The sequence below is a fragment of the Lates calcarifer genome, linkage group LG17 (assembly GCF_001640805.2).
Source record: "Lates calcarifer isolate ASB-BC8 linkage group LG17, TLL_Latcal_v3, whole genome shotgun sequence".
In the NCBI taxonomy this organism is placed as follows: domain Eukaryota; kingdom Metazoa; phylum Chordata; class Actinopteri; family Centropomidae; genus Lates; species Lates calcarifer.
The window spans coordinates 16,234,214-16,257,834 of NC_066849.1; the positions used below are offsets into that span (position 1 = coordinate 16,234,214).

General features: G+C 41.8%; 1 protein-coding gene and 1 long non-coding RNA gene across 11 annotated transcripts in view; one reads left to right on the forward strand and one right to left on the reverse strand.

Annotated features, from left to right (window-relative positions):
- The window catches only part of LOC108881230 (uncharacterized), a 94,265-nt gene continuing 70,644 nt past the window's right edge, over nt 1-23,621 (reverse strand). Inside the window, exons 3-5 of one of the 2 annotated variants that reach the window (XR_001960598.2) lie at nt 13,772-13,881; nt 899-1,204; nt 1-303 (exon numbers count right to left, since the gene is read on the reverse strand). This is a non-coding gene — a long non-coding RNA (uncharacterized LOC108881230). The remainder of the gene's footprint in view (nt 304-898; nt 1,205-13,771; nt 13,882-23,621) is intronic. The other variant, XR_007814874.1, reaches the window with a different exon arrangement.
- LOC108881229 (ephrin type-B receptor 3) overlaps nt 19,254-23,621 on the forward strand; it is a 62,742-nt gene continuing 58,374 nt past the window's right edge. For all 9 annotated transcript variants that reach the window (XM_018673082.2, XM_051077071.1, XM_018673086.2 and 6 more), the window contains exon 1: nt 19,254-20,106. In XM_018673082.2, the coding sequence (XP_018528598.1) occupies nt 20,043-20,106 (64 nt within the window). In that variant the 5' untranslated portion in view covers nt 19,254-20,042. The remainder of the gene's footprint in view (nt 20,107-23,621) is intronic.

Consider the following 23,621-nt stretch of genomic DNA (forward strand, 5'->3'; position numbering starts at 1 on the left):
TATTGATTCTCTTATAGATAACATTTAACAAACCACAGCAAAGATAATGACAGATGTTTGACCACTTGAAGTTTATTTATATCTCTGAGATTATGGACGATATCTCTGAGATTATGGATGACGTCTCTGAGATCATCAAAAATGTTTCTCTGATCACGGGTGATGCTGTCAAATCGGTGACCCCAGTCTCCACCTATTGTTGAGTAGGTCTCTGCAATCATGGACTGTGTCTCTCATCGTGGATGATGTCTCCTTCATCCTCAGCAATGTCTCTGCGATCGTGGACAATGTCATGGATGACACCTGGAGGAAATCAAAGGGAAACATAAAAAGGAAAATAATCAATACACTACTACCTATTCTTCATCAACAGTTAAACCATGAAAACACAGGTAAATATTCAACATTATAGCTGAACCAGAAAATTTAACAAAACATTTCTATGCCTTACTATATAATGACATTTTTTGACATTTTTGATGCTTTACTATAACATGACATCTTTACTTCTATTCTTTTTTTTCTGTTACTTCTTTACTTCTATTTTGGATTACTATTACTTCTGCCTAGCTTTTATATTACGGATTAATTTGACTGTTACCTTCTAATTTAGATTTTACCATTACATATTATTTTTCTTATTACATATTACTTCTAAATCTACAGAAAATCTTTACTGTTGCATCTAGTAACAGATTGATTGAATACTACATCTTATTTCTGATTATGCTACTTACTTTTACATTACTTCTATAAAATATAGATTACTCATACATTATTTTTGTATTGCAGATTACTTCTGTTATTACGCTTTTCTGATATACTGAATACTGAACATAGACAATTTAATCTAAGTGCTTTGTGTTGGACAGTTGATGTAAAGCTGTTTGTGAATTACCTGGAGGCCTCTGTCCTGGTCTCAAAGAACTTTTGTATTGTACAAAGACAATGACGATGACGAGACGATAACGATGACGACATCCCTCTGATCGTGGACGACCTCTCTGTTATCGCGGAAAATGTCTCTGAGATTATGCACAAAGTCTCTCTGATCACTGACGATGCTGTCGATTTGGGGAACCACTCTTGACATGGACCATATCTCTGATCATGGACAATGTCTCCCTCGTTCTCAACAATGTCTCTCTACCCGTGGACAACGTCTCTGCAATCGTGGACTATGTCGTGGACAAAGTGGTGACACCTGGAGGAAATCAAAGAGAAACATACAAAGAAAAATGATCAATACACTACTACCTATTCCTCATCAATACTTTAACCATGAAAACACAGATAAATATTAAAATTAGAGCTGAACCAGAACATTTAACAAACAGAGGGTTGTTTCATAAAATGAGTTGACTATCACCACGTCCTGGAGAACCAACAACAAATATTTGGGGAAAAGTAACCAAAATGATAATTAATATAAATTATAACCTGCATTGCGTTGCATTATGTGACTTTCAGTCAAATAAAAGAATCTTACCAGTTACATCACGTTTTTTAAAGATGGTGTTAAAATCTTGAGTTGAATGTATCATCACTCTCCTAATAGATATTTATCATTATAGCTGAACCAGAACATTCTCCAAACATTAGAGGAGTGTTTCAGAAAATAGGCTGTTTACTGTCACATATGATAGGAAAAAGCAGCATGTTCTTAAGAACCAACAACATAATAACTAAAATGTTTGAGGCTCAAACTTGTGGTGGAGCAAAGAGTTAAACGTTGGTTTTCAAGCACAACATATAACGAAGCTCAATCAAGTATTAAGATTCCACAAACAAATTTCTTATCTGTGGATTAATAGGGTTAGGGTTTGGAAAGATTACTGCCACAAATCAACAAAGACAAACAAAAATCTGTTATCTATGTCTATTCTCAGATGACTGATCCCCTGCTTATCTAAGGGAACCTCCACCACCTCCTCCTTTAACATCGAAAGAAAGAAACTGTCCCTTTCTCTGTGATTCCTCACTTGACTTTTGCCAAGGTGTATTAAAAATAATTTAATAAAATCATGTACACCTCATAAGCAGGTCAGGTTTTGTTTGTATACTGGACACAATGGGCAGTGCCTGGCCTTACTCTCTCATTTCCATTAGCTTCTCTTTCTCTTTTTTTTTTTTTAAAGTCTCTTCATCTTGTCTTGTATCTCTTCCCTTGACAAAAGAGGCCTTTTAGTTTTGTCTGTGAGGGTCAATTGATATTTATATGTAAATGTTACCTGCCTCCTCTAGAATAACCTTGCAATGAAAATAAACAGTATACAGGGATACCTCATTTTAACATACATTTCAACTCATAAACCGACAGTGTTGACAGTATAAAAAGTGGTGCAGCGGTGGAATGTTCTCTGTGTATTTTATACAAGCCAGATTATTTCTGCACTTCTGATTTGCTATTGGAAACTTTGAAAAATTTTCCATCACAAACTAAAAGAAACGCACCTGGAAAAAAGCTTACCTTGACTTGTCTATCGATCACACTGCATACCATGGATTGCTAGGTGAAATTTAAAATAAATATGCACAGCCTACCTTTAATCTTCTCAGTCTTGGTGTTTACACCAACACATAAACACACAAGGGAGGAGAAAGCAACACTTCTCTTCCCTGCAGCACACGTCTCATTGCAGGAGAGGATGTGACCTTTCCCTTTCAGGAAGGAACACTTATGTGTGATGAGAGACATTTTATGACAGTCTTAGTCAAAAGGAATCCAGGTTGCCCTCCTTTAGAATAACAATCATGGAGGTGGGATTATTTAGGTATGGCATGTTTTGTATTGCATTGACAAACAGATACAGACAGTTTCCGGTGAATGGCCTCTATAGAATACAGGTTATATGTGTTTAAAGGAGATATAGAAGAGAAACTTGCATTCACATTTGAGGTGTTTAGTTGTCAATCTGTTGTGAAAAATAAAAAATCCTAGCTCCAAATAATCATTCCCCTTTTGTCATAGTTGATGTTGTTGTTCTCTGGATTCATGACCCCCACCCTCTTAGGGTGTGGTGGGGGGTCGGGGTTTCTGGACTTATTGGCCTTATCATATTGACAGCAGCACTTATCATAAACCGATTACCTTTTCACTGTGACATTTTCATCTCTGCATTTGTGATTCCTCATATGCAATTCCTATTGCACACGTAGCTGTACCATGTGAGAGTAAATCTGAAGATTTCTACCATCTTCCTTATTCATTGTGGTTAAACCTGAGTGTATCTGACTGAATGGTTGACCAATTTGAATCTCGGGTACAAAAACTATCTGGGAAACCTGGATTAATGGACTAAATGAATGTTTCATCATTAATCTCTCCTTCTGGGAAAAGATACCCTTGCTGGTACATTTCAGGCAATTTTAGAAGTACAAAAATTGAGTGGCTAACACCTTCATGATATATTGGTTAGCTGTGAATAGCCTTACTAGATAAATTACAGCCTCAACCTGGATTGTAAAGTCAGTGTTAAAAATGAAACCTGTTTCACAAGTGGTTGATAAACAAGCTGTCCAAATGTTTTCCCGGACATTAGCCACACGCCCACCATCCCATTCCCTACAACCAAGGGCTGCAAAAGTTTATTTCCTTTAAGAAAGCTCACACAACTTCTCATTTCGTTTATTTTTAACACTCTCAACAAATTCCTGCCCCCCACTAAATCAACAGAGCATCTTAAAAACAAAGCCACACCTTAGCCACACATCCCTGACCAACCATTGATCCTTGATTTTCAAGTCCGGATCCTGCCTTTTAACAACATACAAGGCAAGACCCCCTTGAAGGATTAACATGAAGCTTGGAGAGACACAGAGGAAAGAGACGGAAGGAAGGATGAGTCCCTGTTAATGGGTGCCGGAGCGGCAGCTGACAGAAGCCACATTTTCAATAGGGTGTGAAATTCCTGCTTGGATGGGACCTCCGTCTGGTAAATAGCTGAAGGGACAGAGAGGGAGGGGAAACGCGTCAGTCTGTCTGCCCGCACTGGTCCCATGAGCCACCCCATCATGCCCAGGAAGAGAGGGGAGGGTTTATCTGTGGTCGCCGATGCCCGACCCATCTCCCCAGTGACCTCTGTTGGCAGCAGGGAGGCGGGTCGTAAAGGCCAACAAAACACTAGGTGAAAAGGTCCCGCTGTAGTGGTGTGTGGGCCTGAACTGTTACAGAAATAGCTATCACGAAACAGCACAACCAGCTGGGACCAAAGGGCAACAAATGAGGATAATGCATCACATAAACGGACACGCAAAGAATTTTAACACACTATCACTGTAATTTCTAAGTTGATGTAATGTGAGGAAACACGTCCTTTGATGGAAAAAGGAAGGGGATAATAGACTCAGCTGTCAACTCAAATGCACAGCTGTCACCACAATATGGCTTCAAAGCAGCCTGAATACTTTATATATTGCCACCATAAGACAAAGAAATGACAATGGAAGCCTGATGAGAAGCCCAACAGGACCCATGTCAGTCTTTGCTTTGTGAGATGTGAAAGAGGTAGACTGAAACAAAAGGTAACACAGAGTGCTCTTGGAAGTTCTGCTCTGCCAGATTTAGGTTGGAAACTTTCATTAGGGTTTAGAAATGACCCGGTTCTATCCTATTAGTGAGGACCTCGACCTTTATTGGACTGGGGTCGCATCGCTCTACATCGCCTCACCTCAAACTCTGTGACACATTTCTCCAATAACAGCCCATTAATTAGTTGAGCGCATTACACTGTTTCGGAGGTGGGACAGTTCTTTGCCTGGAGCTGGCCACCCCGTCTCAGGCGGATAGACACATGCAAATCTGTTTGTTTCATCAAGTGTGAATTCAATTTGCGAGGTTCTTTTTAATCTAGAGCACCTTTGCCCCCAGCGCATAGGAGGAGACCGCAGAGCTCCCGTTTTGCTAAAGTTTTGATGAAAAAGAAGAAAAAGAAGGGCAAAAGGAGAAGGAGAGGAAGACAAAGAGAGGTAATGAAAGGCAAAGGTGGGCTCCTGTTAGGGAGGGAGAAAGGCTCAAGGTCCTGCAACCTAGGGAAGTCTATATAAAATGTTGCCAGGATCTGTTTTTTTTTCCCCATCAGCACCCATGGGAAACTTCTGAACATTCACACACAGCAGCAGAAAACGCCCAAGACAAAATGACAAACAATGACAGATAGTGCTGGATAGAGACAGGGGAAAAAGAGATGAAAAAAAGAGAGAGACTGACGTTATCAGCACTTCTGTGCCCATGCTCACTGTTTGTAGTCTGTTTTGTCAGAGTGTTTCTCATGCTTGTCTGTAGAATGTGTTCTGTTTCCCCAGTGGATGCAGCCAGTTGAGAAAACAGGGATTTGCTACAAAGGCAGAACACCACTTTTGTGCTGGAGTGGGTAAAGGAGGGTATCACAGTCCCTTGTGAAAACTTTCCTGAAAGCATGAGAGGAGAAGTGTGCCTGATTTGTTCGCTAAGACGTGCGGGAACACTCACATACGTCCAGACCCGCATACAACAATGCGCACATGCATGTGCAGACTTAAAAACACACTTTGATGTACACTTTCACACACCAAACACTTCCCACAAAACAGATTCTTACACACACATGCTCGCTCAAGTACTGTACTCATTTATCCAGTCGAGTAAACACAAACCGTTGTCACCATCTATGCATACACACATAAATAATACACACAACTCAGATTCTCACTTATCTACCAAACAGGTGATTCTGGTGATTAAGTGAAATGGAATGTGTTTGGGAGCTCAAAGGAGACACTCTTTACCCACGATACCTCAGTCAGTGTAGGTGGGTGTAGGCTTTGTTGTGTCAATGTGCGCTGATGACAGACAGCCAGTGTTGGCCTTACACTGTCAGTGTTGAGGCATGCAGTGGCATGACATAGTCTGTTATCACATGAATGTGAATCAGCCCCAAAAGCAACAGGCCACAAATCACATCAGCGAAAGCAACAAGACAACAGTTTCCATTTTAGGAAGAGGTTAAGGGGGGAGGATGAGTAAGAGGCTCCCCGGGCCAAATGGAGATGTTGTCTGTATATCTATTTTTTTCTGGCAGGCCGCATTTTTGTCATAAGAATGATTACATTTTGTGAGGCACTGTGGGTGTGTGAAATGATATCCTTTCTCTTGTTTTCTTAGACTGCACTGTGGCTGTTTATAGCCATTCTCATTTGCAGCCTTTTTCAGTCGGTTTTGGCAAAAAAAAAAGAAAAAAAAAAAGAACAAGAATAATAAATTTCCAGACATGCTATTTATTTCAAAATAAGATCTGGCCAAGAGTTGGCTTGGCAAGTTTCACTGTAAACAACTCAGTGAGCAATTATACCACAGAGGAGTGCATACTCCTTCATGGTGCAGGTGGATGCAGAAGTCCCCCAAAAAATTATGAAGCAACTGCACACATTTTATCTTCTGTCTAGCCTTGTTAACAATATTAGAACAGCAGGAGTGTTCGTCACACTACAGGAAATATGCAGTTTTACCAAAAGATATGAACTGTCACAAGCAACTATGAAAAAACATTAATTCACACAAATTAATTCTGAAAAATAATAACATTTAACAAGAACTGACAACTTTCAAAGTACTGTTAACAAATACATTAATTGTTAACTGAACACATTGCTATCTTTTTCTCCTTTTCTTTCATTAGGTTTACTGTGTTGCTGTGGATTTTATCATGTGTGGAATAATTACCATATGAATCCATTGATCATTGCTGATAGTTGCAATTTCTAACTCAGTCCAGCTGTACTTTTGATATCCATTGTTACACCCTGATGAAGCCCTATGAGCCAAAGTCTGTTTGATACTTCTTCTTCTAAGCAATTTTTGTTTGATTTTATACTGTAAATTAGCTGAGAAAATAGAGGGGTTTTTTTTTCTCCAATTGACAGTCTTGGATTCAGTGTGATCTTACCCATTTTACTTTTGTGAATGTTTGGATACCTCATCCTCCAGTGAGCGGTTATCTGCTTTGAAGTTTGTTCTTTTGTGTTAGGAAAAAAAAACATAAATTGGATGAATAAAGTCTCTTTTTCCTTATCCAGGTAACAGAAAACCTTTTTTTTTAAACTGTGAAGATGAGTGGAACTTTAGAGATTTCTATTTTTATTGCTCACAATGGATATTCTGTGTGATGACCCCAATTTTTTTTTCTCGGATTAACAGAGTAAAGGTTTTGGGACCTGGCTTAGCTCTGTGTAGCTAACTGTTCCCATGACAAGTCGCAGCAGCCCACGGGGACGAGGACAGACAGTCTTGACGAACACCACACCGCTGTACTGCAGCACCTCAGAGGGTCACAGTAATCCTACCGTATACCATTACACAGCGTATAGACTAAACACAAGGCCAGGTGAGAGAATGACAGAGTGTGGGGTGTATGTGTGTGGGTGAGTTCACACTGTTCATGCACCTAAGCATGCTTTTTTCCTTTAGTTAAAGTACTTGTGTCAGTGTGTGTACATGTGCGTGTGTGGGCCTGCTGGCCTGTCTCACCCCGTGTCTCCACTCCCTCTATACATTTCTAGTGAACAACACCGAATGTGCATGCAAGCAAGCCCGTGTGTACATCTACATAATGCAGAACAGCCTTGCCTCCCACCCCAACTTGAGGGAAAAAAAAAAAGTCACAGCCAGGAGGCCACTTTGAAATACCAGGTGCTCATTTGGCAAATCCAGGCAACTGGGGTGTTTACATTTCAGCGACTGAGAGGGGAAAAAGTCCAGATGCCCCCTTGAGCTGCTCAGCAGCGTCCATACAGAGATCACTCACATCGCCATGGGTGACAGACCCGTGTGTGTGTGTGCGCGGTGGGAGGGGTAGAGGAATATATAGAGCACTGGGCAAAGTCACTAAACACCCTATGATGAGTTGCAGCAGGGAGACATGAAATAATGCAACAATGCTGAAAATTAGCTAAGTTTGTTTGTTTGAACAGCAGCCATTCTCTGTCCCCACAAACCACATGCACACACGCACACACACACACACCTCAGACACACGCTCTTGTTCTTCTCCCTGTCTCTCTATTTCTCTTATTACCCTGTTCTCCTTTTCCTTGGCTTTTGAATAGCTCTATTGTCCTTTCCCATTGTTGACGCACGGTTTGCAAACAGCTCAAGTACTTCCTTATCAGTTAAGAAAACAATAGGGCATGAATGAGAGTATGCAATGTTGGGGTTTGGTGAATGGAGAGCAATGGATCTCTTCTAACACACACACACACACACACCCCATGTGCACACATGCACACGCGTGTACCCACACATACATACAACTACAGAGTACCTTGTCCCGGCTGGTGCTGCAGACATTTTTATTGTTTCATTATGTCTGCTATCAATTTACCCACAGTAAATTCAGTCTGTCTTGATAAAACATTGCCTGTCAATTTTCTTCATAGCACCTGCTCATAACAAATCACTGAGGCACTCTTTCTGACTGATTGCTTCTTGGCAGAGCGTTTTGTGTTGTCTGTTTGTATCAGCGGCATGCATGAAGCGGCTGACTGGTGGTTATGGGCTGGTGTGTGGGTAGGTGCTGGCAGCGCGACTGTTTCCCTGTGTGTGTATATCTGTCCCATAAAGAAGGGTGGGGCAGCTTAAGAGTGGAAAAAAAGAGTCTACACATTCATAACTTTCTCTGCATCTGTGCACATATGCAAGCATGCACGTTTAGTGAACATTGAATATATTTTTATGAGGGCTGCACCCATTTAAATATAGCACCAAATGATTAAGATATGTTTTTAATTCTTGCTGCCTGCATTGCTTTGTAAAATCAGTGACTAAATACCAATATGATATCAGCTCCAAACATTTTCCAAATCGGCTTTAATGTTTTCTTAGGGAGTCATGCTATCATATTGTGAAAAAATGTGTGCTTGTTTGGGTTAACGTCAACCTGTGTGTCATGTAAATGTCAGTGAGGATTGGAAAGTGGTTGAACTTGGCCACCTCCTGCGTGTTGCTGTCTGTCAAATGCTCACTGGGTACAGTCATGTGTTTGTGTGTGTATGTGTGTGTGTGTGTGTGTGTACGTGCGGCTGCACAACTGCATGCATTCATCCCTGCTGCCATGTGCATACTGTGCAGGCTTGTCTGTGCATGGGTAAGCGTTCTTGAATTACATATCCGCTTTACCAAATTACCTTCTCTGCCAGGGATCTTGCCTTTCTCTTGGTCTGCCAGTCGGATGTGACAGCACACATGAGTAGAAAGTGAGAGTAGCGTGCTAAACTATTATTCCAAACCTCATATTTAAACCCACATGACCAGCTGCAGTCCTCATTCAGTCCTCATCCTTTGATTTTGTGTTGCATCTAGGCTGGATAGATACAGTAGAAAGATATAACAACACAGAAAAATACAACTCTTGCTCAAAACTCTAAAAAAGTAACAGCAGATAAACTAATATCCACAGGTTTTGAAACCCTCAAGTTATTCAATTCAATACATTCAAGTAAAATAAAACTTGACTCAACATTAGAAACAACACAAGTTTGCTGAAAGTCATCTGCAGTCAGTCTGTGATTATTGGTTAGAGTTCCTACTTCCGCCAATACCAGACAAAATACTACAGTGATTATGTGTCAAAGAATCCACCTGTATCTATGGCAGCGTAGTGTGTTGTGACTCATATGTAGTCGACATATTATGAGTAGCAGCCTGGCAGCGCTAGTTTCACTTGTTGCCCCAAATATTGATGATGTAATCGTGCGTAAGTGCATGGACAAGTCAGAGCCCTGAGGCAAAAAAAAACTAATGTTGCCCTGCTTTGTCTGCCTCAAGTCTAGTGGAGGCCGAGACAACTGTGAAACTGTAGGGTGAGTGTTTCATTCCTGGCTAGACTTTTATGTGTTCGGGTACTCATCTAAGCAATATGTTTATTGCAAAAAAAATGCAGTAAAGGCAGTCATGTGTACATGAACATGTAACTGTACTGCACTTGCACAGACATGAAAGATGGAATTTTAACTGCAGCAACTGTTTCCAGAAAGTCTTTAGTTCTAGAAAAAAGTGCAGTCAACTCTCACTTTTTCTGTACATTTTATCATTTATTTATCATTGTTTCTATAGGTTTTAGTGCAGTGTAATGCTGCCTCTTTGAACATTACTACAGGAGAGTAAAAGTTCTTATGCTTTTTTTTTTTTACCAAAGACATTATGAGATTGATATTAAAGGGCTGCTTCACCCAAAACATATTACCTTACATACTCCCAGTGGTATCCAGCCATGGGTAAGTTTCTGTTCTTATTAGCTGTATTTAGAGAAATCCAGTGTTTGAGATTTTTGCCTTTGCCTCAGTGCTATTGGGTTTAATGGAAGTATATGCTTGTGGGTCTCACAATATAAAACATTTCAAATGCTGCACAACTACATTTTTTTTCCAGAAACAATATCCAGATTAGTCTGGATAATCCACAAAATATACTTTCAACAGTTTTCATAGGGACTGTTTCCTGGAAGAAAGCAGTTCCGGTGAAAAGCTGTTGGCAGTGAAGTCTGTGTATTATACACAGGAAATTAGAGGAGAGACAATCTGCTGTTAAATATGATAAATGCAATGCAGTTTCTTAGTTTTATCAAATTACATACTGATGGATTAAAAATCAAGTATATCATGTCTGTGTGAGTATCATGACAGTTGTATCATGGTAAATAATGCTTGTTCTTAATGTTTGTGGCAGTCCTGGCAGGGTCCCGCCGTGTTTTGTTCCTTAACATGCTAACTAGTGCTCAGGGAGTATCATTTGGTATGGAGGAAGAAGCTGATAGGGACAAACACATGCGCACGCACACACACACACATATACTCACACACACTGCCATGCCAGGGTAATAAGTACTTTGGTTACATTACGCATACACTAAGGTAATAAGGACTTAGCACGCACAGACACATACACAGACCACCTCACACCCACCCACACTGAGGTAATAAGGGCTTGGCTTACACATAAACACACTCACACACACACACATACACACTCACACACACACACACTCACACACACACGCTCTGAATGACTACACTCTTGCACCATCTTGCCAGGTGTCTGTTCCCTTTCACCACAACAGCCAGCAGGCCAGGCAAACGACCAGCTAACCAGTTGACCAGCTGACTCCCTGTACCGCTACCACCTCTGTGAAACAATTTGCCCAGATTTAGAAGCTTTGAATCAGCTTTCAGATCTTTCAGCAGAGCCCTTTTGCTCGTACAGGCAGAGTCATTAGAAATATTACAAGCATTTACCCAGGGATGTGGCTGACATTTCCTTCTGGGTGCCCAGATTTGGGGTGGTGGTGGTTAAGGCTCTCTGCTTCCCATTACGCAGCTTTTGGGTCATGGTATGTCGTATACGAGTGGTGTGATCATGCAGAGAGAGCGACCGGATGAGAGCCCTTGTTGAATGGTAGCAAGGGCTAAACTGAAACCATGTGCTTTTGTGGTTAGAAGACTTTGTCATGACTAACTACCTCTGGGAGAGCCGCAATGCAGCTGGACACTGAGGGGGAAGAAAATCCCTTTTCACCTGACTGACAGTAACTAGACAGAGCCGATTTGTTGTGATTTGATGCTCAAAAAAGTAGGAACCAAAGCTATTGACCTCCGCTTCAGTCAGTGGCCTCAAGGAATGTCAATGGCCTCTTCTGTGTGAGATATGAGCACAGCAGTAACAACGTTATTACAGATTTTGATGTGCTTTCAAATAGCACAACCTCTAGGCCTGTTTAATAAGTTAATTTCCTGCCTTGTTTTTGAGGGTTTGTTGATAGTGACCTCCAATAACCTACAGTGGAAAGCATCTGCCACCATTTGCCACTGTTGCCAACCCTCAGGGTCACAGAATGCATGGAAGATTGCATTTTGCAGCTGGGTATGCTGAAAGGTCAAGGGTCAACAGAGACTTTCTGGGTATGGAGGAAGAACGGGGCCCACGAGGGAGACACTGTGTTGACATTGTGTTTGGACACTTTGAACAATGTTATCTCAGACAGTGTGCGGCTCTGGGCCAATCAATCATTCTGTTATTGGCTGAGCTCCGGTGATTATTCATCCTGGACCTTTGATATCGGCTGACGTCAAATGGATCCTGCATGAGCCTCCTATACTCCCTCACTGTCTGGTCTTCGTCCTTGGGAATTTGTCACGGCTGTATTTTCTTCAAAACATTTAGTTATTAAAGTAAATTGAGTGTTCTTTTTCTCAGTCCAACGTGAATGTAATCCACCACCGCCGCCACGATGGAAACGTCCAGAATATTTATGAATCTAAAGCAATTGTGTTGGCACGAGTTAAGCTCCAGATATTTCAAGCTCAGCCATGGATGTAAGGAGACAGCATATAAATCTGTAATATACAGGCAGGCGTACCTCAGGAGCAGAGAGGGAGCATGGTCGCACATTGGGAAGGCCATGCATTTACAATGGCAATGATAGTAACAACACACAGTGCATGGGATTTTTCCATTGTGTTAATGGGAAAAGCTCTGAAGCGTACAATAGTGTTTCTGCTGGCCAGTGTATCCGCAATGACCTCTCTCCAGCACCTCTGCCACTCAGGCCAGACTTAACACAGGAAAGAACAGACAGAAGAATATGGGGTGAGTGATAGGTGTGAGGACTGAGGTAGTTCTACATTTGTATATGACTTTTAGCAACTGTTGAGCAAAAGTGTTTTTGTTATATTTTACAACAGTTTCTGTATTTTTTTGTTTTATAAGCAACAACTTTGATTCAGCCTACATACAGTTCAGCTTTTATACTGGCTTGGAAAAATCCCAGACACAAAAGAGGTGATGTTTAACAGCAACAGAAAAAGGTTTTGGAGGAGAAGATTATGTTTCTGACAAAGTAGTGATGCCTGTTGTTTTGTAACAGAACGGCTGTTTAAAAGTTTTCGATATAATCACAGACTCATGCATGCTCCGAGTGTGGGCGCAAATCTGGAGACGCGATTGCTCCACTGTAAGAGCAATATGCATGGTAGATGCGCACATCCCATAAAACACAAACGGGTGCTGGACCACTAAAACAATGCAGAGAGAGACGAAAGGGAAAATGATCTCTCTGAAGAAGAGCGAGTAGCTCAGAATGTCGCTGGTGGATGTCTCATTAAAACTTCATCTGAGGGAGCTACAGGCTGCTGGCCTTTGTTTTTCTTTCAGCAGCAATATGTAACAAATTGGACAAGTCACATGGAAATAGTAGCCAACGGTTGAGTTTAAGCAAGTGAAGCAATTACAGTTAAGGTTAGGCAACTGAACCCTCGGTTGAGTTTATGATAAGGTTTTTGATGTGGCTGAAAAGCTTCATTTCCAGTTGAAAGCCTCATGTAAAGTCAGAAACTGAACCTCAGTTGCCAGATTTCCACCATCAACCTCAACCCCACCACATAGCGTGCCCTGTCAGACTACTGCCTGTGTCTATCCATGTTCTCCACGTAGTCCTGTCACAGTGGTGAAAACCTATTTCTCTTGCTTTTTGTCCATGCAGCATGTAATTTGCATGCTCAGGCTGTTTGTCAGCTGTGCATGTGTGTGCCTGCGTGACCTGCGTGATCCTCGTACATGTATGACCGCGTCTACCTATGACTGCCTGTCTGACTAAATGCCTGCCCGTCTATCTGTCTGTCGGCACAAAGGCAGCGGGGTCGGGGTGATGGGAGGTTGAGTCATAAATCTGCAGTCAGCTGAGACAGTGAAGTATATCTTTTCTCAGTTAGGTAGAGAAGGTGCTGAAAGGTGATAGATACTCACCAGAGACAGACAGTAGCTGGTTGTGGCAGTGTTGGGGTGGTGGTGGTGAGGGAACTGGAGAGGCGAGGGGGCTGGCAAGGAGGTGCTGATTTACAGCGGCAGGACTGGAGCTGGAGGCAAGACAGTGGATGTGGTGTTAGGTGTGTGTGTGTGTGTGCTGGTGGGTGTAGAGGAGTGTGGATGATGGTGGTCTTGAGGGGGTTCAGTCAGGGCTGCATTTGTGATCCTGTGTTAAGTGCTCGGTCAGTGGTGAAGGCCTGGAGGATTAGACCCCCACGCCTCCCCCACCCCTGAAACTCTTGTGAACAGACCCACCCCCCCACCCCCACTCTCTCGCGCACACATACCCACTGACACACTCACACACACACACACACCTCCTTTCTGCCTGGATTCCAGCTTTGAGCCCTTGTGAGATTCTCCAGAGCCACCCACCACCAGCTCCTCCTCCACCAGTACTACCAGTACTCTTTCCCTGCTCAGTCACACACACATACTAGTGTGCATACACACACATGTCAAAAGACACTCTAACACAACCATCGGCTCACCATTCCCTTAATATTGCCGGAGTAAAGCGATCCCCTCACACTCACATCACATTAGTGCTGCTATTAGACCAGACCCAGACATAAGAGCTACAGGGTGTGTGTGTGTATGTGTGTGTGTGTGTGTGAAGTCTGTGAGAGTTTTATACATGCTAGAGGGAGTGAAATGTGTGTTTGTATTTGCGTCCGGGCATGTGATTTGTGAGGGAGGCAGGGAAAGAGAAGTTTGGTGTGCATCAGGAAAGGTATTGGGTCTATGTTTGTGTATGTGTGTGTGTGTGTGTGTGTGTGTGTGTGTGTGTGTGTGTGTGCATGTGTGTGTGTTGCATTTTAAGAGAGAATGTAGAGACACTGATATCCTGGCACAAGATGAGTGGGAAGAAGGATGGATGAGGTTAGCGAGGGTCTGGCGAGGGTGCAGTAGGTGTAAGCTTGGGAAATTTCCATATGGCAGTAAAATGTCTGCCACTTTACTTATTGAGTTTCTAATGTGGGCCAGGTGCTTCTCAGGGGCAGTTAGTGGACCATATCTCTGCGTCTGTGTACAGTATGTGTTTATATGTATTTGTTTTAGCTTGCATTTGGAACAAATCATGGACTTCAAAACCAGATCAGACACTGCCTCGGGACAAAATTGGCATCCTGAATTTGGTTTCAGAGAAGCTGGATTCAGCAAGAGTCAAAATGTCTTCATGTCCTCATTGAGATTATATTATAGGGTGAAGGTAAGAGTAATGGTTAGGGTCATGCAGTTTTTGGTCATGGGTAATGGTTACGGTAAGCCTCCCGGAAAAAAAAAAAATCAATCCTGCGTCTCCAGGAATAATCTATCTGTGTGTGTTTTCAGGTCTAATCTTGACCCGTTATAGCCATTATATAACAGAGCTGTATGTACAATTTTACTGCTGCCATTCATAGACAGGAAAAACGCTCAACCATCAAACTGGACCCAAATGACACACGCTATAAATGTAGAAAAATACATCTGCTCCATAAGTTTACTTACCATGGCTGGTAAGTACAGAGCCGTAGATTTATTAATTTGGATGCTCTAAGTCATTGGAAAAAGTGCGACCCCACCCCCTGGGTGTGTTGGTTTATACCAAGTCCATAGTTATGGTTTGACACACTTATTTTTTATACTGGCATACAGCTGGGGGTTCAGGACCTCTCTGAGACTCACCCCTGGTAGTCTTTTGTTTATCATAGACCACAATTTTTGCTCTTTCATCTTCTGGAAAAAAAAACTTCAAAGGTGTGAGATACTCCCAACAAAAATCTGTAAAACTCCAAATAAATACTAAAACTTTAAAGTTATCATTATGCCTTTTCTTCTTAGCAAAGTTTTTCTTAGGTCTCTCTACCTCATTTCCTTTTAAGAGCAGTAAGAAGCATATAGAAGTAGCAGAGGTGGTAGTCGTGAACTCAGTGGGTGCCCTTTAATGGCGGCCAGGCAGGAGAGCCTGGGGCTTCGGAGGTTTTGGCAACAAATGAGACAGTCTGCTCCGAAGCCGCCACAGATCCTCTTACCCACGTCGCTTCTCTTACTAAATATTTTTTCCTATCAAACGGACTATGTCGTTGTGAGGTATAGGGGAATTCATATATGAGAAATTTTGTGTCAGTGAGACATATCCCACAGAATATCTTGAGTAAGTCTGAATCACCCTTTAACAGACTTTTTTTTTGGTCTCTTTCTCTAGTGTCTAGGATTTTTGACACATCAGGACCAAAACTATTACACATCACAGAAAATGTGATGAAAACAAAAAAAGTATTGTTAGCATATAATTTCTTTATGAAAAAGACAATAAAATATATTGATTTTGTTGTGAACCATCATCTGAAGTTTTTCTTTGTTGAAAGCAAACTGTTGAGTGAATGTTTGTATAAAACTGACTTTATTTTCTCCATTTACTACTGAAAGTAAAAAGTTGTTTAACTTCTTGTGGACATGATATTTTTAGGATTTCTTAAGGCTGTGATCCCACATGCTGAGCTGCTATGTCACCAAACAACAGCAATAAAAACCTCAGGAGCAAAGTAGACCAACAGTCGTTTGAAAGGAAATGTTTCAAATGCACTGTTTATACTACCAGCAGAGATTATTGTTTCATTACATTTCTTTTCACTTAGTAGTTTGGTTTACTTGCTCTCTTAGCTGATCTCTCTTTTATCAACTTTTAAGACAGTCTAAAAAAAATGCAACCATAAAAGTGGTTTTCAGAGAAGAGGGAACACAAAATGAAAATATGGCTTTGACAAGTTGGCCTCTAGCACAAAGCTGGAAAAGAGTTTCTCCTTCACATCCAGGATGTTCCATCTTTTCTTCATATTTTTCCTCCCTGATATCAGTCAGGTTGTAGCTCCAAATTCCTTAACAAGAAGCTAAATACGAGATTTAGAGCAGTTTCACAAAGTGTTGGGATATTTCATGCGATGGAATCCTAACACTCTGAAAACAGAATTACACCATGTTACAACATTTCCAGAAATAAAATTTCTATTTTACTGAATTAATCAAATATTGCATTCTCACTTTAAAACCTAAATTAACTGGGAAACGTTATTATTATCATCTCTTTTTACTCTATAAAATCAAATGCAAATATATTCAGCTTGATGAGAGTCAGCATAACTAGCAAAACTAACTCAAAGATAAAATGTTTTAAAAAATCTGACAAATATAGTTCAGGGCAGATGGAAGTGGAGGTTTTTAAATAATTTGTGATGACAAAGGCAACAACTTCTTAATAATACTCAGAGTGAAATTACACAAATTAGTCAAATGGCAGAATATTAACTCTTAAAGTTTTTATCACTAGCCTAACTCTGTGACAGTGGCAACACTGACTCTTAGGGAGACATATAACAGAGCACATGGTTACATCTGTCTGCTTGCACCTCTCAGGAAATGGCATCCAATCACCTTTCAACTTTACACTAACACACCAGTCGTTTGGCTTGGCCTCGACATTTCACAGGTCTGGTTTCCTCATAATGCACATTAAACATCCCTCTATATACCCAGAGAACGGGCGACAAATTCCATTGTACTAACATAAGAGTTATTCTTTGCATACAGAATGGAGTTAACCAACAGAAATGGCTTGGCAACTCTGCAAATCCCTTACATTAACTTTATTTGAAGAGTGCTGCTCAGCTCTCCACTTTTTTCTTATCTCCAAATACAGCAGAGAACACATCAATATTCAACATGATTAATAATGTAGTGGACTTGTGCTATTTGGAAGCCCAGTATTAATGCTGACTGTTCCAAGTTCAGCCTCTCATACTGTAGAACTGCATCTGTCTTCTCTGGCTCTGTTATATATATCTGACTTAATTAAATGCCTCAGTTGACTACTGCCAAATTTTTAAAAAGTGACAAAATATTACTCAGCATTAAAGTTAGTGTGTGTCAGTATTATTAAAATATTCCCTCTGCTTCGGCATGTGCCTGTAACCTGTGCGTGTAGAGCGGTCTTTTAAATCCCCCACAGATCACTGGATTTTTATTTGAGAGACCAAATGGCTATTTCTGTTCATTTAAAGCACGGTAACGACTCCTAAAACTGAAAAATGTACTCTTAGCAAAAGTTTAGTTTTCTTTTTTTTTCAGTAAATAAAAAACATGTATTAAGAGTCGACGTTTGGACTGAAATGCACTGTTCTTGGCACATTCTTTAACTTTGTTTACTGCTGTTTGGAGTATGGAGCGGAGCACTTACTGATACAATAAAACGACCGTAAAGGCGGAGAGATTCAGGAGAAAGGCTGTAAAAGCCTGGTTGTGACAGATGCCCCCCTTCTTCAACTTATCCGAGGAAGAGGAAAAGTAAATTGCAGGTCTATAGTACAGCAGGGGGAAAAACAAACCGCGTGCTGCGCGACCGATTCAGTTAAATCTGTTTATATTATTGTTATTAGAAACACAAGAAAACGTTTAAAACAAATGTGCGGGCTCGGTAAATGTTCCGATCAAGTTAATGCGTCGCTTCTCCGAAAGTTTCTCAACTTTATTACTTTAATTAAACAGAAAACTTCGATGACACGGACTCTTAGATCGAAATTGGCGCAAAACTTTCATGCTTTCATTCAAAGTCTAGCGTTAAAATAGCAGTTTATTCATCCACATCATTCGTCTAGAATATAAAGTTTGATTGTGGCTGAGTGATGATGATGATGTCACTTTTCATACTCACAGAAAATCTCCAAACGGACGAGGAAGTGACTTCTTTTTAATTTCGAGGGGGGAAATGTCCACCCGAGCTTTTACCGGAATGTTTCAGAGTTTTGGAGGCACGCAGCTGAAGAGAAAACTGTTTTAATCAGAGTGAGAAAAAAAAACCTCAGCAAAAACGTCATATCTCCTTTATATGAGAGCAGAGCGACCCGCAGGGGGGCGCTGTGTGTCCATGCCTGTACATGGGTTGGGAGTCCCAGGAAAAAGGCAAGGCAGAATGACACGCTGCAAAAAAAAAAAAAAGAGATAAGGGGGGAAAAAGATACATTTAATAATTAAACCATTACTTTAAGACTGGAAAATCCTTGGGGAAAAATATACAAGCGGGGATAGATTTCAAAATGTTGTGCAGATTGTTGCAAAAAATATAAATCCATTCTATTTTGGTCACAGACATGTTTTAAATCAAGTGTCTGCGAGAGAAGATGGTGTGGTGTGCTGCTGTATCAGAGCGAACAGGAGAAACAAAGGCTGCTCTGGGAAGAAGTAAAAATGCAGTAAATGCGGCCTCTTTTTTTAACCCATGCGATGATTTGATTTTGATAATAAATGTGAGACTAAATGATTGTCAAGGTAGACATTTTTTTTTCCAGTGCAGCTGCTTCAACCGTAACCCCTCCTCCTCCTCCTCCTGCTGCCCCCCTGCTCTCTCTCTCCCTCTCTCTCTCCCTCGCTCTCCCTCTCCTTATTCCTCCACAGCCGTGTGCTTCATTCCAGTGCACAAGCCGAGCGAAGCAGACGGGTTCTCTCTCATACACACACACACACAGCAGCCAAAGCCGATATACATTCGCTCAGGGAATAAATAATTGTGTAAACCGTGCGGCTGTTTCTTCACGGGGAATCTACAACACTTGATCGCCGGACGCATGTGAGCGCGCACATTGCCTACAGCCGGGACGAATAACATAACCATGGTTCTGACACAAGTGCGGCTGTCTCTGCCTCTGCTCCTCTGACCACAGTGAGAGGGAGAGAGGGGGGAGAGGGAAGAAAAACTCAGCGAGAGGGCTGTTATTTTTTTTGTTGTTTTTCCTCACTGACTATCAACGAGATATTGCTGGAAATATCGCTCTCTGGATGGTGACCACGAGACTGGACTACCTGTTTTCAGCCGATTCTGTCAGTGAGAGAGGAAGAAGGGACTGGAAGACTTGCGCCCATTGCCTTTTCTCTGGTTTGATAAAGCACGTTGGAGATCACTGAAAGTGGAAAGAGAAGGGCTGCTGCGTTCATTTTATACAAAGGGTGTTGTTTTCCTCCGAACTCTCACCTTTACGTGCTTTTTTTTTTTGGTTTGGTGAATGGGGGTAACTCTGGTCCTGGAGGCTTGACGCAGCTGGGACAGGGACCTGGGGACTGGGTGCGTGGAGCGTCGGATCACCCAGGATTGTATTCCCTCCTCACTCACTCACTCACTCACTGACTGACTCTCTGTCTCTCGTGGGTCTATTTACATGTCCGACCTGACCGCTTTATGACAATGGATTACTTTCTGCTTTTATGCAGCCTCTTGCTGCCCGTGGTGTCCGCCGTTGAAGGTAAGATTTTTTTTTCTCCCCCGTCTTCGCACGGTGTTGTGTGTTGCGTTGCAGGATGCCTTAAGCGTATTATTCCTCCATAACCAAAGCCAAGCCAGTACCCATGCCACTCAGACGCTGGGCACCGCGGCGGGTGAGGCTCTCCCCCCTCCACACACACACTCACACACACATACATACATATACACGGATTCTTCGTTTTCCTTGCCACCCCTGTATTTAAAAAACTAACCTTTCATTTTCAAAGTGGCCATCTGTCTTTATTTTTTAAAGGAACGCTAATGGCATTACTGGCTTTAACGCAGCCGAAGCGCTGTGGCCGGGACAGGTTTCAATACACTATTGTTGTGCGCGTCAACCAAAGCTCATCCATTTCAATGGTAGTTGTGTACTCGCTCTTTTTTTTTGAACATTTTGCGGGTTGTTGGTGCTTTCTTCGTCACTTTAAGGAAATTAGCTCCACACTGTATCTCATCGGGGAGTCGCCCCCCTCCCCTCACCCCCACAACCACTCTCCCCAGACACTTCCCCCCCCTCCAGGTCGGCTGCGTGTATTTTAGGGCTGTTTGAGTGTGTGGCCTTTTGACATGTGGACTATCAGTTAAAGTACACCAGGAAAAAAAAAAGAAAAGATGAGATAAGAATCGGTTTGTTTATAAAAAGCTGTAAAATGATATTTACAAAATGCGTCAAATTGCTTTGGAGCGCGAAATATCATTTAGGTATTGAACTCAAATAAAGTACCGCTCATTTATCTCTGCGTTAATTTCGTTTCTAGCCGTGTCAATGATTTTTTCCCCCCTTTAAAGTGCCATCAATTGTTTATTTACAGTCATATTCGGGAGCAGTCGCTTTCAATAACAAAGCCATCTGTTTTAGCTGAGTGTTGATGTTTGCCGTGCGTAAAATCGATGGGAAATTCAAACTGCCTTTTTTTTTTCCCTCAGAGAGATAGTGACAGTGTCCCAGTCTTGTGTTATTTCTTCCCGATATTTCTGAATGCCTCCCCTCTGTTCTGTTGTGGTGGTGCTGGTGGTGGGAGGGAGGGAGGGAAGAAGAATAAGGAATAGTGGAAATAAGGTTGAAAGGGGCCTTAAGGTTGGAACTATGAATGCTGGAGCCCAGGCGAGGCTCCCGGTTGGCTTGCGATGCCAGTAGGAAAGTAGGACAGTGGGCCACTGGCTCAGTAAACGCCTTTCTCTCTCTGCTTGTCTCTCAACCTGTCCGTTAAGAGTGGAAAGAGTTTGATTTTCTTAAAAGAAGTTCTATGCGCTTGGCATGGAGCTGAACACGATCTGTTATTTTTCAACGCAGTTTTTACTTTGACATTTTTCCCCCTCCTGACTGACGTGTATGATTTGAAATAAAGCGGTTTAGATGCAGTCCGTGTAAACAGGCTAAATCGACAAAAGCAGAAAACGCAAGGCCAGGTTCATTTATTTCACGCTCTTGTTTTAATTATTAAACGTCCATTACTCGACTAAATCATTTAAAAAGAAGATCGTTTTTTTTCTTTGCAGTTTGTTACGGTACCACCGTGCATGAGGGTCTCACTTTTCCAGTGTCGAGACCCTCATATGAGAAAATATCCGTGGGCCTGTTACAGTCGAGGCTGAGTAGGAAAAAAAAGAGATCACACTGCCTCCTTGATCTCTTCATGAAATCACCATTCTGACCAAATGCTTTCCATGCTGCTGTCTCCTCTGCCAGGACCAGGGGTTAAAGAAAACACGAGCAACGATATAGTGAAAATAGTGAAAAGCTTATCTGATAACGGTTGTTTTATCGGTGCTGCTTGATAAGCAGACTGCGGTAGAAGCCTCAATAAAGAAGTCACTTCTTTTACATTAGAACCACCGATCAATCTATTTCTGACACTGAATTAACTGCACGATTAATTAACGCCTATAGATGGATGGATGAGTGTTGAATTACAATTTATAACCCAAGCTCTGTCTGAACAAAATTATTTTGGAATTGTAGTTGCCAAATATTTTGCAGGGGGACCACCCCCTGGACCTCTCTCCGTGACCCCTGCAGGTCACCGGACCCCAGTTGGGAACCACTGACTTAAAACACATGGCTTGAATGGATGAGTGGATTCTTGTTGTGCAAAAGAAGTCGGGGGCTCTGGAGGTTGAGGCGGAGAGGAAGAGAGAGAGAGGGGGGAAATAGAGAGAGAAGGAGAGAGAGAGAGAAGAGAGAGAGAGAAAGAGAGAGAGAGAGAACTTGGTGTTTTCTTGACAATGGTAGTGACTCGCTGGCTGCGCACCGGCTTGAAGTTGATGTATTTCGTTAGAACAATCTATTCCCTACATAAGTGATGCCATAAATTGTACCCGGCTGACCTGGCAGGGGGTTTACCTAAGCTTTTAATACAGCCCCGGTGATTTATGGCCGCTGCTGGGGCTTCTTTCTGGGATCTCCGGGTTTATGGCGATTTAGCGAGAAACAAGCGGCGGCCAGGCCGGGCTGGAAGTTTTCCCCGGCTCCACCGCGCGTCTCTCCGGGTCCCAGGGTCACACAGCCCCGGGGAAAAAGCTCTTAATTACTCCATGTTTTCCTTGCCTTTTTTCCCCCTCCCTCTCGTTTTCACTTTATCTTTCTTCACATCCGCTTCCCTAATGAAGATGTAATAGATAAAGTCTTCAATCTTGTAAATGTAGTTTGCTTTTAATTAATTAATTATTATTACTATTACAGTCAGGGTCTCGCCCGCTTCTGAGTGGCTGCAAACATACATGCTTAACAATCACTTCAATCTATCCATACTCTTCACCTTAATTAGTTCTACTTCAGGTGCTGTCTCTTCTCATTCGATAATAAAATTCATAATGGTTTTTTGTTGTCAGAGTGAGAGGTTGGTGGTCGCAGTGTTGCAGCTGGGTGTTAAGAAAGGCCTTGGCTGTTGAACTTCCAGTGTGCTGGTGGAGACAAATTGCGTCGATGACAATCTTCAGTAACGCACAGGCGGTTTGGTTACTCTTCGGTGTAAATTGCTCGTGATAGAGGGAGGAAGCACAGGCCAAAAAATAATATATATATATATATTTATATATATATAAAAAATAGGAGCACTATAATGATATTCAGACCAGGCCAACGAGCAGTAGACCCCCGTCTGAGTTTATTGTCTTAATGCATCCCTGTCGTGCATTAGAGGATTCGAGTTATGCTTAAAGAAGATGCATTATCTACAGTCCAGCAGCCTGTGAGCATTAGAAGCAGTTTTCGGGTGAAAAAACTCACTCCGGAGCCCAGCTTAGGTGCCATTTATGTTCAGTGAAAAAGTTCAGTGTGTATTTATCATGACCAAAAAAAAAAAAAAATATATATATATATATATATATATATATATAAAGTCAACCAGGCGTTCTGCTTGCACTTTAAACTCAAAACCACTCGACTAACTCTCACCTGGAATAATTTTCTGTCTAAACTAACACAAATGGGCTTTTATAGTCGCAGCTCAGGATTCTCTCCCCCCTTACACTAACACAAACTCTGTCTCTCTC